We start from the raw sequence: 13,156 nt of genomic DNA, 5'->3' as shown, positions 1-13,156 counted from the left end.
ACCTTGGTTTCCTCTGAACTTCTGTTTCTGCTATTGAGTGATAACGAGTGAATTTTGTAGCCTCATTCTTCTCTCTCAGTTCACTAACTTATCTCACTGGTTTTGTCAACCCCATCTCGTGATGCTGCTGCCTTTAGATTTGTGCCCTCTTCACTTCCCACTGTACATTATCCATGACCATCTGAAGAGTTGCAGTTTTACTTACCATTTTTACAGCAATGACTTACAGTGCTGTCACCCTGTGCTATAAAAGAGCTCTTCATTGACCAGTAAATGGGAACTAGCTCCTGTGCTGACCCCTTTTTTTCTGTATAATCAAATACGCCTGGCTGTCTTTCTAACACATCATTACTCTGGAGCTCTTGCTAACAATAACTCTTGCACTGAATTTTCACTAATGAGAGGAAGGAAATGGGTGCATGCACACACCATTACTGTGCTCTGTATTTCAAAATATAAGATAGTTCCTGTTAAAGTTTGAGCAATGATACTTTATGGCAAAGTATGATGCAATTAAGTGTGTTATGGCACTTTTACAAGCCCCCATGAAGCATTTTACATTGGCTGTTGTCCAAGACACCATCAGACAGATGTACTGTGTTTTTTTCTCTCACTATTCGCATTCACTATTCTAATGCTAACCGCAGAAATTACTTTCTTATTAGCCCTTCTGCCTCAGCTGGCTTGAGCACCATTTTCTTTTCCACCCTTTCACCTGGTTGGTAGGTTTTTTATCCCCAGATAGAAAAGTCTCACCTGATGGCATCTTCCACTTCAGCTTTGGGCACAATATCACTGATATTGCCTGGCATGCTAACAGTAAGGTAGAAGGAGATCCTTTGTGTCTGTTCCCCAACGTGAATGTCTGCAACCCTGAAGGAGAAGGAGAAGAGAAAGTGATTTTTAGTTGTTGAGATGACATTAGCTTTAAATTTGGGCAACTGAACAGTTGTGTTCGATTGGCAGTGCCAGGGGTTAGTTGATGCTGAGTGAATGTTTCCTCCTGACCTCAACTGGGAAGTGAAATCGATTTTCCTGACAGAATATATTTTATTTTTTTTTAATGTGCTGATTTATAACTTTAGATGGAGGATTTATAACTTCTACTCTGTACCTAAGACAATCTTTGGTATAATTTTCAAAAACACATATCAGCAGTAGAACACAGGGTGTTTGGAGCAGATCTCATGAATGAGTTGATGTATGAAGTACCAAGTGGAAAAAAAAATAATAAAAAAATCCTTATTTCTTATACTCTGCTGAGAGTAGATCCTAAACATTACATGACTGATGTTCTATAAGGTAGTATCAAATGGCTTAAGTAGACATCTTCCCAATTTTTTTTTAAGAGGCCTAATAAAAACAGTTGTTTTTCTTCCCAAAATCAATTTCAGACAATAGATTTTATGTTTGTAAGTGAACCTAGATAAGATTAGTAAGTCCACACAGAATTCCAGTGCTTTATAAAAAAGACGTTTATCTTTCCTTGGCCCCAAACCCACTTTAATATTCAGTATCATACATATACATTGTTAAAAATTCTTACTTCTAATCAATGTATCCTCCCTGGTATTCCCGTATAGGTGTCAGGCACAAATTCTCAAGGCTTACTTTCACCACTGATAAGCTGTGGGATGCATACAATGAAGTTACCTAACTTTAGCACATTAATCCCAAACTTCAGAGTCCTAAGTGAAAAGATAGCATGTAACCAAGCTGGCATCTTGCCTTTTACAAACACCTGATGTTTGACATCGTTTGCTATCACCTCATATTTGTCAGAAAGCACAATTAATTCCACCAATTCATGCTGCTAGTGAACCAGAAGCAATATAGACATAGCTGGCACAATTAAGCAAGTCACTCACTGGAAATCAACTTCCTGTTGCTTCTCCTCAGCGAAGTATTTTCTCATGGCATAGGCAATGGATGACTTGAACAAGAAAAGCTCACTTTCATCCCATTTATACTGCAAAAACAGCAGAGGAGAAATTCATCAGACATGGCAAATTATCTGATGCTAAGAAATCATCCTAAAAAGAAATAGCAATTGTAATGCTTGACATGTGTTTCAGTATTATTCATCTGTGCTATGATAGCACTTCAGGAACATACTCAAATCTTTCAGCTCTGTTAATCTGGGTGCTCTGCAGGAGAATAACCAAGCAGCCAGACCTGCTGCCAGACACTGCATCATGCTGTGCCTCTGAAATTTCTGGTACCTTTACATGGGGTTGTCGAAGATGCTGCAGTCCCAGCATCTCCCTGCCTTATAGGGAGGGAAGGCAGCAGGAACAACATTATTCCTACTAAATATTGTGCATTATTCTTGAAGTCTAAAGATTTCTTAGTTTGAATCTTGTTTTAATCACACAATCTTATTTGCAGACCTGTTCTTTTAAGAAAGAGAAACTGATGGGTGAGGTTGCGTGAAGGTAGCTCATTTAGACACTTGATGAGCTGGGATTACTTGAGGTGGTTTGTTTCCTTTTGGTAAAAAAACTCTTTGCATTAGTATTCATTCAGTGGGCATATATGTGTTGTTTTTCCCAGGAGAAGAGATAGGTGATATAAAAAATGCACTGCCTGTGTGCAGGCTCCTCCTTATGAGTTCAAAGTTATTTGCAGTGGAAGTCAAAACCAGCTGCTCTGGAGCAAGCACTGAGAGCTGTACAGGAGGCAAAAACCACTGCAGGAGATGATAATGCAGCCTGATCTGTTGTGCAACACCCTGTGTGTATGAAGGGAAAATTCCCAGTTGAATTCTGTGGCCATTTTTTTTGTCTGCCAAAGGTCTAGATTTTACTATGTTTATCAAACCTGAGCAGGAGTGCCTATGAATGCTGGCAGTGACAGTTTTACGCGGTCCCTGACTTTCTCGCGTATCATTTGGGAAGGTGTGGTAGAAGGCAGCCCTGTTGTAACGGGCTTTATAAAATCCAGCTACATTTTTCAGCCCTGTTTTCCTCCTGACACTGCTATGAAATGGAGAGAAACACATGGGAGGAAAGAGCCAAAATGAGTGCCAGTCTATGGAGGATCATGCCCCTGGACACAAGTGACCCAAAGCCCCAGCCACAGAGCAGCCCCCAGCCCCATCCCAGCAGTGTGTGGAGGACAGGGGCTGGTACCAGCTCTGCCTGTCCCCGCTAGCAAGGGTTGAAGCTGCAAGTAACCTGTGCCTTGGCAAATGCTCCCAGCTTTCTCCTGCCTGCTGGGCAGCAGGTAAAGCCTGTGCTGAAGAGTGCCTGTGGTTAGCACTGTTGTCTCTGGCAGCGGGCAGTGTTCAGCAATGCTGTTGTGCAGGAATTCTCAATTTTTCATTTATCCCAAACATTTTTAGGCTCTGCTGTGCTGCTTGTTTTTGTTGTTTTGTTGGTTTTTTTCTCCTCCAGTCAAAAGCTAATTGTGATTGATCCCTTTACTACCTCTTTCTGTACTTAGCATCTTAGCTTTTTAATAACGTATTTGTTTTTGTGGAGTCTATTTTGTCTTTTTAAATCTAATGTATTTTAATTGCCACTGTGAGTCTCAAGTGCCTTTATAAATACCATTACTGGCTGTGTGAATAGGAAGTACCTGGCTGGCTTCTGATCTGTATTTGAGTAATGACTACCCACACGCCTTCCCAAGGCATCTCAGCAACCTACCTTGCTGCTTGCTGTTCCTAACAGAGGCTGCTTTGCTTTTACAGTAAAATGAATTTTGCCAAGTGCCTCTGCTTTATTGTAGCAGGTCATTCCAAGATGCCATGTGTGACTTGAAAGACAGTACATGTCTGGCCTCTGACTCAAAAAAGGACTTGTCATTGTAAAACGTACCAAAATACCAGCAGGCTGACAGCTCTCCACTTCCTAAGACAGTCTTGTGTGACAGCTTTTTACGATGTGACCACACATACGAGATTGACCCAGTGAGGTACTTTGAATTAATGTTTGAAGAGGATTCACATTTTCAAATGATGGTCAAGGGATTTGCATTCCTGGAACCCTTTATTTTAAATAAGGCAGACCTTGAGTTACGCAGCAGGGTTCTTGTAGCAGTTTCCCTTGAAAGGCATTTTCATAAAACCCTGGCTGAAGCAAAGCTGTGGGTGTTCTCAGCTTCATCAGCTACACTGATGATGATGCTACTGCTGCAGCTTTAATCTCATCAGCCTGAAAACAATTAGCAGGATAATTGCAGCAGCTCACACTCTGGCACAGCTGGCATAAGCCCCTGAGTCTGAGTGCTTAATTTGCCAGAACTCTGGGCTTTTGAACCTTCCCTGCTGGTAACAGGCAGGGTAGGTAGCTGAGAGGAGCAGGACTGCCTGTGTGCACTGCAGCTGCCCCCACAGCACAGCTCTCCTTCTGCAGAGGAGGGGGTCTTTCCTTTTCTGCTGTATCCAGTGCTGAAGAGCAGAAATACAAAAGGATTTGCTGGCATGCTCATAATGCTTTTTCCTGTCCTGATGGTGGAAAGCAGCTCAAAATTCATCTTGAACAAACAGTTGCACTGGATTCCCAGTTTCTGTGTGCTGTGAGCTGCATCAAGCGGACAAAATGTATTGCTCTGTGTAGATGGGCTGGGATTCTTGCCCAATGTTCCCCCTCCTTTTTCCCTATGCCAGTTCATGCATATACCACTACCCACTGCTGGCATACCAGCATTCCGAGTCACATCCCACATGGGATGCATAAGGGACATTTATGGGGAAGCAGAAAGTTACTGAATGGAAAAGGTTTCTCGCAAGTTGGTGGTGTGGGCTAGTTTTGAGAGGAAAATGCACGGCTTGCTCGTCAGAGCTTAGGAACCTGCAGTCCACACAATAATTCAAATTAAGTAATCTGTATGAGATTGGTTTACAGCTGTTAAATTGCACAACAAAAGACTATGATGGCAAAAGGCAGGCATAAAAATGGTATTAAGCTAAACATTAACCATAATGACTAATAAATGTGTTGTAATATGGTACCTTTTCATGCTGTTGATATCAGTTCTGAATTGTATCTAACTCGACTCAGTGGTCTAGGAGGCAATAAAATTCCCCTGGGGCTTCCATGTGAAAAGAGTGATAGATGTGAGAGCATCAATTCGCATGAAAAATGAGCCCGTGGTGTTGTGTCCTTGCTAGTCCAATAGGCTCCAACATCAGGTCTAAATGACCTGCCTGATGACACACTTGTTCCTGGAAAATGGCTAATGTTCTGCAAGGTGAAAATGGCTATTAACAGGAATGAAGTGTCTGCACTGAGGCCTCCTGCGCTGCCTCCATGAGACCAGCATGAAGAGGCACAGCAAGAATGAGGAGCAAATTTTCAGCCGGGTGTCTGGGTTAAACAGATGGGCTAAGCCAGTGCTGTGTTTAAAATCTTACAAGCCATTCTTGGCTTTGATGAGCTTTTTCGGTTGCTGTAATACATTTTATTGGACCAGCTGGTATAACTGGGGAGAGTAGACAAGCTCTTGGGAGTGAAAACCCTCTCCTTGTCTGAAAGCGAAGCAGCTGCACTGCCCCCAGAGTCTTAATAACAGAGCTGTCTCTGCATAAAGGTTGGAGGACAGGGAGGCAGCCGAATATATCAGGGCCTGGAAAAATTACAGCAAGCAGGCAAAAAAAATAAATATATATCTACAAAGAAATACTGTCAGCAGTATTTCATTATGAAATGAAGAGAAACTTAGAATAGAGGGTGGGATTCAACTCTCTCTTCTTTAGGCCAGCATTTAAATGTGACGTAGCTTCTCTAATAAAAACTTCTGAAGGCAGCCAACATAACCATGATGGTGGAAATTAGGAGAAACATGAGGGTAGAGGCTTTCTTTCAACCCATATGTGTGTCTAAGAAAAATAGCTCTTTTCAGGTACACAGATGCCCCTATGTTAGCACTCCAGGCCTCTCCTGTAGCAGATAAAAGATGATCAGAAGCTCCACAGAAAAACTCAATAGATCTAGCTGAGCTGTCTTTCTTAAAATGGGTGGGAGCGCTCCTGGTGGAGGGGTCCATCCAGTGATTGTAGAGGGAGCTTTGACCACAAATTCGGACAAGACATCTTTTATATGATTACCCTTCACCTGAACTGATGCCACTCTTTAGGCACAAAAACCAGCTACTTCCTGCCTTACTTTCTGAGAGCCATGAGCCCAACATCTCACAGTGCAAACGCACTTACCGCCTCGTCCCCCAGTGCTGATTTCAGGCTGATGCGTACTTTGATGGCGTTGTCAGAATCTGGTTTAAAGAGAAAGAAGGGCCATGTCAGAGCTGCAATGACATAATGCCTGGGAAGCCAGCCACCTCTACTGCAAACATCTGCATCTGAGCTGTCAGTCATCCATGTCTGGCTTTGTAATATATAGAAAGAGAGAGCACATCTAGGGGATAGTTCTCTGGTCTTCTTTAGACACCTCCCAAATTAAATGCTTCTTTCCCTCCATGGAGAATGAGCAGTTCAGGTGCAGATGTTGGTGTCTGGTTAGGTGAGTCCCACCATGAGAGACTGGCACAGCACTGTAAATGTTACCACGCTCTCCAGTACCGACAGTGGTTACAGGTATATGACCTGTGTGGTTCCACGCTCAGTGTCACTACAACAGGCTAAAACCCACATTTTTCCACTGTATTTTCCTCCCCTCGAGCTCCTTTCTTTGACTAGCACATGACAGCAAACAAAACAGTAGTAATTTTTCTGTACTGGTTTGCTCCTACATCCCCAGCTCACGGTCCTCGAACTCCCAGGACCAGTGGCTCCAGCCCCACAGAACAATCATGCTCTTCTCAGGCAATTGCCACACAAGTCCAAGCCTCTGATCCTTCTTCCCTCTGCACAGCCATCCCACACTCTTAGCACTGTCATTATCATAAATAAAAGAAACTCAGTTCCTGAAAACTGGATGGGGCTGTGACAAACCCCATGTGTGCTGACTTCTCCAGTTATGACCATGAGGAAGCCAGTCTGCCTTCCTGTGAGTAAAACTTGCTGCTGGGTGTGTATTTCCCATAACCCTACTTCCACAAGGAGAAGAACCTTCACCAGCTACAAGAGAGAGGGACTTTGCTGGTCAAGTGTTGTCAGGAATAACAAGTGTCCTTAATTCACCCACAAGCCATACATACATGGAGCCCAGTCTGTTTTCCAACCGATGTATCTGCCAGAGTTGTTTTTCTGCAGCCACTTATATAGAGGTTCAAAGTAGTGGAGCAAGGGCTCTGCATTCATGTATTTCTCTCCTGTTACACTTTCTAGTGCTTCTGTCCAGGGCTTGGATCTGCCTAATGCAAGCAATTTTCTGTGGATGTGGAAGGAGAGGTAACGTGTTATTGCCATGTTCCATCTAGGTATCTAGCAAAATAACCTATGCTTGGTACAAAAACATTCTTTTTTGCTTCTGAATTCCCTCCTTCCTCCCATCATTCCTATTAATTAAAATCAATTATTTGCTCTTTAATTGACAATTAAAACTTTGATGTTTAGATCCTCAGCTGATATAAATTATGTAAACTTATCAAAACTAACTGGGCAGTCATATGTTAAATTTCCAGGCTAAGTTCATTCTTAGTGCAACCTCATTGACTCCAGAAGCTGTCAAGGATGAATTAGGCTTTGTTATTTATTACATGTGTGAAATTTGCTTTGTTACCTCAATTTCTGACCAGCTGTTTTGGAGTTGGTAATGTCACATGTGTGAAGAGGGCCAGTATGGTTAGCTGCCTTGCAAAGTGCCTCCTGAAACTGGAACTGATAAATGGTCCGGGTGTAATACCTAAAGGAAGGGTGAGGAGAAGGAAGGCAGAGCTTTCATTAGTCATCCGGCAAGGAAATCCTTGAGCCCTTGGCCTTTGCAAGTCTCTGCTGTGTCAGCCAGTGCTCCTGCTTGGGAGGCTGCACTACAGGGAGGGAGGCCAGCTGGTATTTATAGGCTGCACTCATGCAGATTTAACAAAATTACAAGTTCAAATTCAGCAGAAGAGCCTCCAGTCTGGTTGCTGCCACATAACCCAAGAGCAAGTAAGGTTTTTAAGGCCCAACACTCTGCTCCAGCTGAGCCCTCTAAAATGAGGCAGCTGGGGCAGGGAGGGATATCCAAACTTAGTTGCTTCAGGGCTGCATGTGCATGGCCCAAGCGAGAGTGGTGTGGGACACACTATCCCCTCAAGAAGCAAGCACCCCATACAGATGTCCTCCCACTGTTTTTATGACAGCACAAAGCTCCTCTGGTCAACAAGAAGCTCAGCAGCCTCCTGGCTGCTATGGAACAGTCTCTGATGTCCACAGAATTTTCACTGAGATCAGTGACCATTTAATCAGGACTTGAAACAAAATAAGATTGTGTCCTGACGCTCTCCAGTAGATGGTTTAGGTAGTCAAGGCTTGTTCTTTACACAAAACGTAAGTAATGAACTAAACACTGAGCAAGGATGGAGCTACCTTATGAATGAGTAATCATTGGCCACGTGAAACAGTGCAGCAGGGTCACAGTAGGTTTCATCATGAGGGACAGGTTCAACAACGCCAACTATTTCTCTCCTAGGGATGAAGAAAACACATGGGATTTCCATTAATAGATAATATGGCAAAATATTCTGACACTGTGCTTCCTTTTTATTGTCTGATATGTACGGGCACTTCTCTCTTCCAAACACAAGAAGATAATACATCTCCCAGTAATCCCAAATGAGTATTGTGGCACAGCTGGAGACCATGGATAAGAGGCTGCTTTGAAACTGATTGTGTAAGGAAAGAATTTGTATGATAGCAGGCTTTGCAGGGAGTAATTAGTGGTGTGAAATAATCTACAAGATATGAGCTTCACACACACTTCATGCCCTGGCTCATCCCTGGGCAAGGGCTTGCAAAGACTGGGTGACCCAAAAGGTATATGGCCTGCTGTGTCACTGGACTGGAGAGGAAGTTTCTCTTTGTCTCCCTCTCCTGAGAACATGTTTCCTAAGCAATACTATGGAAACAAATCCATACCAAACTTCTGAAAATGGTAATAAGCTTACATGGAAATAATTTTGGGAAACCTTTATTTCGAGGTCTTGTTCTAGCAGAGAACTCTGCAGTGCTACTACAAGAAATGTAATAAGCTTCCCTGAACAATTTGTCATTCTCTGTTTCTCTTACATCTTTGCTACTTTTGAATAAAACAAAGCTGACTGATTTTTACAAAGGGTCAGGAGGCTTGTTTATATCATGTTTTATTATAGATTTTGTTTGCTGATGGAGGTTCACTGTTTGTGTTCATGTTAGAGAGCAGACTCCATTTTCACTGTGGGGCTTGTTTGGTTTCTTTGTATTTTTCAGCTCCCATGTTAACCAGCCCAGGAAGTCACAGACTCCAATCTGAAACAAGCTGCTTTTAAGCTTGAGCTACAGAAAGCTGAAAATAGATCAGCTGGTGGGCATAATCTGAAAAGGTGCCTCTAGATGTTACTTGCCAAGAGAACTCTATTTTCTTGACTGAGAAAGGTGGCATCTTACTTAATACATAGAAGAGGAAAGACTCATTTTAGTCTTTCAGACAATTTGCCTCCAAAACCACTCTAGGATGGGGAGGAAAGGCAAAGCAGGGAAGTGTGCACAGATAATAAGTGGATTGAGATCTGTATGCTTCTCACATTGGCAAGTGTGTTGAACTTCACTTTCCTCTTGTTCTTAAGGACATGGGGAGCAAACCCAAGCATATGCCCATTGAGACTTAGGGAAGGGCTGTATTTAAGACACAAAGATGTCTCAGGGCATGTGTAGGGGGGGACAGCAACACTGAGCCTGGGATCTGGAATATCTTGTGCAAAGTCTATGGGCTGTCTTTATCAGAGAAGTTGACATTAGAAGAGAAGAAATTCTGCTGAGAGACAGGTTAAACTACCCAGGGCTAAACAGTCCTAATGGGGTTACATGGCTTGTGAGACGTTGTCTGCACCACATTGGGTGTTTCTCCCCAGCAGTCTACTGGATGGATGATTAAGGGACTGTTACACCTGCCTTGCACGGAAAGGCTAAGAGACCTGGGCTTTTCAGTCTAGAGAGGAGAAGACTGTGAGGGGATCTAAAAAATATCTATAAACACATGAGGGCTGGGCATCAAGGTGGCAGGGACAACCTCTTCTCACATGCGCCCTGTGATAGGACAAGGGGCAATGGATTGAAACTCGAGCACAGGAAGTTCCATCTCAACACAAGGAAGAACTTCTTTACTGTGAGGGTTACAGAGCTCTGGAACAGGCTACCCAGAGAGGTTGTGGAGTCTCCTCTGAAGACTTTCAAGACCTGTCTGGATGCCTTTCTGAATGATCTGCCCTAGTTTTGGTCATGCTCTTGCAGGGGGGTTGGACTCGGTGATCTTCAGAGGTCCCTTCCAACACCTAATATTAATGTGATTCTGTGACTTTGTGGACTTTGTAGAGAGACAGATCCTGCATTATGGAGGGGCCACCGGCACCTCAGTATGTTGAGTAACTAGGAAGGGATGGGTTTGCAGGATAATGTGAAAAAAATCCTCCTTGTTTCTCAAACTTACTTCATCTCCCACCACCGCTTTGTCCATTCCGACTTTGTAATCTCTCCTTTAAACACCATCCATCTCCATTTCTCCAGCATGTAAGTAAAAGGCATTGTCCCAACAATCGTTAGAGCTTGTTTGAGCAGAAAGTTGATTTCAGTTTCTGAAGAGAGAAATAGTTACAGCAATGGTTATGGTAGCAATTAGTATCTGATTAGACAGCTGAACTTGCTTCCTTTTACAGCTAATGCTTACATCTGGCTTGAATTATAGATTTTCACTGAGGAAAAAGTGGAAGAAAGAACACTACTGAAAAAAACATGATAGAAGATCACTTGAATATTGTACACAGTTTTGTCTCTTTTCCCTCAGCTGTTTAAATAACCTAACCCTTTGGCACTTCCATGGCATTATCCTCCACTGAAAACCTCCCCAGGCTCTGGGGAATTTTTAGCTGAGAATTTTGGTACATCTCCATCATTACAAGGTAATACTCAGAGAAGCCAAGCAAGTTGCACTATAATGAGGGCCTACCTATGTTGTCCACTCACTGTTCATTTAAATGGGAGATGTAAATCTCAGGGCTCCAGCTTCATTTGAATTGCTAAGTACATACCTTGGTATGTACAGAGATATGTACAGATTCATGCAAGAGAAATTTAAAATACTGAAACTGAAAAAATAGGCTCATGCAAATTAACTATGAAGATTTGGGGAAGAGCTGTTCAGTGTTGAAGGTAATGAAGTGCTAGCTATCTTCTTCTAAATTTATGTTGCTGCATCCTTGCTTCATGGTGTGATTTGGGGGGAAAAAAAAAAAAAAAAAAAAAAAGGAAAAGTAGTTCTGATAAGGTGGTAGGGTAGGATTTGCAGAAGCCTCTCAGTTGCTCCTCAGCTTGCAGACACAATCCTCTGCTGCAAAATAAGGCCTACAAGTGTTTTCATTTAAATAGGTAACATCTATGCATTTATTTACCTTCATCCTCTTGGAAAGTTGGCTCTAGGAGGTCAAGAGACTTCAAGTGCTGAGGAGTGGCTGCAGAAAGTGACATAATTTCACCTATGGCTTCATGGAAGCCCTCATTGGCACCTCCTCTGAGCAGGTAGGGCTGCTCATAGTATGCCATATCATACTCAATGTGGCCCATCTCATGGTGTGCAGTCAGGAAGTCATCCATAGCCACTTTGGTGCACATCTTGATCCTGCATGTCAGAGCAAAGTGTATATGGTTAGAGACACAATGGGCTGGCCAGCTGCTGCTTGAGCCCTGCCTGCCTCCAGAGATGGTGAATGCCTCTTGTCTCTCACAAAACCCAGGCAGCCACATCATAGCACGGGTATGTGCCACATTCATACCCTACTGCCAAAGAGGCTTGGAGGGGAAGCCAGGCACCTTGAGATTTTGCTGGGAGTAAGAAAATCGATGTTTTGTGAGAAGCAGTTGCTCTCTGACACTTGGTGATACACTAACTCACTGTGTGAGTTGGAGTGAGTACCTACCATCAAACTTAGGTAAACAGTAGTGTAAATAAACTGTGTGTGAGTGACTCCTCCTACCTCATTCTCCTGTAGGTACTACTTGCTAAAGGAATTGCTTTTAAACAGGATTTTCTTTCACCTTCCCCAGCCTGCTGAGGTGTGAAGTGTGAGGCTGGCAGCTTTCACTAAGGCTCTAATGGGGGACAAGCCTGTTTCCCTGGGTAACTGGGGAAAATACAAGAGGGGACATAATTTGCCCCAGGAGACTTCATTGTGTGAGAAGTGTTCTCTTTCTTTCTCAAATATAGAAGAGATTGGTGGATTTTTGTGAAACTCTGGAAGTCTGTCTACCACTTCTGATATATCTGCTAAAGATAGCCAGTGCCCTCTCAGGAGGTTTTCACTTGCTACCCAAGGACCTGTGCTATTGCTGCAGAATGTGCAGGTGTCCACGAGTCCCACTGCTATCCACAAGCAACTGTATTTGTGTTTATTTCTTAAGCCCTAGAACATAGTAATTTTTTTTCTAAATCATAATATTAACTTCTCTGCTTATATTTGAGATTAGTCCTTAGGTTTTCATAGAAAAATTACACAGAAATGTTTATAGTCACAGAGGATCCCTGCTCTCTTGTCTTCCTTTCCACTCTTATGAGCCAGAAAGAAAACACAAACCACAAAACCAAACCAAACAAACAAAACCAAAAAACAAAACAAAACAAAAAGCCCATAACTTAAACCATCATGGTAGTCCTTTAGTGAAAATATGAATGTTCTAGGAGATGGTACAAAACGGGGTCCCAGTAACTGCAGTACCTGTAGTCTTTCTTGCCCAGATCCCACGCTGTAGGATGACAGACAACCTTCCTGCCATCAGTCGGCTCTGTGAGCATGGAGTTCTTCCAGAAACCATCACTCATTTCATCAAGGCCAATGGAAGTGAAGAAGGACTCAGCAGCTTTGAATATCTTCATTGCATCCCATTTCTGAAAGAGACAAGGCCATCTTTAACCGCTGGCTCTGCATGGGGCCTGTGCCAAACAGCCAGCTTAACACAGGGCAGCTGACTTCATTTTTATTTCCCAGAGACTTCAGGTCAGCACCTGACTTAATGAGAGCAAGACAGTAGTATCTGCCTTCAGCAGATTTCTGCTAAGTGCAGGTTTCTGCACTTAAAGGTTCAGCA

The 13,156-nt window shown here is 43.0% G+C and overlaps 1 protein-coding gene across 1 annotated transcript in view; it reads right to left on the bottom strand.

Moving 5' to 3' along the window:
- Positions 1–13,156, bottom strand: part of ACE2 (angiotensin I converting enzyme 2) — a 25,078-nt gene that overhangs the window by 1,411 nt on the left and 10,511 nt on the right. The window contains exons 8-16 of the mRNA XM_009993826.1: positions 12,787–12,956; positions 11,467–11,693; positions 10,509–10,653; positions 8,414–8,512; positions 7,626–7,748; positions 7,102–7,274; positions 6,158–6,216; positions 1,869–1,969; positions 757–873 (exon numbers count right to left, since the gene is read on the bottom strand). Coding sequence (XP_009992128.1) covers positions 757–873; positions 1,869–1,969; positions 6,158–6,216; positions 7,102–7,274; positions 7,626–7,748; positions 8,414–8,512; positions 10,509–10,653; positions 11,467–11,693; positions 12,787–12,956 — 1,214 coding nt within the window. The remainder of the gene's footprint in view (positions 1–756; positions 874–1,868; positions 1,970–6,157; positions 6,217–7,101; positions 7,275–7,625; positions 7,749–8,413; positions 8,513–10,508; positions 10,654–11,466; positions 11,694–12,786; positions 12,957–13,156) is intronic.

The sequence above is a fragment of the Chaetura pelagica genome, unplaced genomic scaffold, assembly GCF_000747805.2.
Source record: "Chaetura pelagica isolate M959 unplaced genomic scaffold, ChaPel_1.0 scaffold412, whole genome shotgun sequence".
NCBI lineage: Eukaryota > Metazoa > Chordata > Aves > Apodiformes > Apodidae > Chaetura > Chaetura pelagica.
Note: the sequence above shows the minus strand (reverse complement) of the source record. Positions and strands in the feature narration are given on the sequence as shown.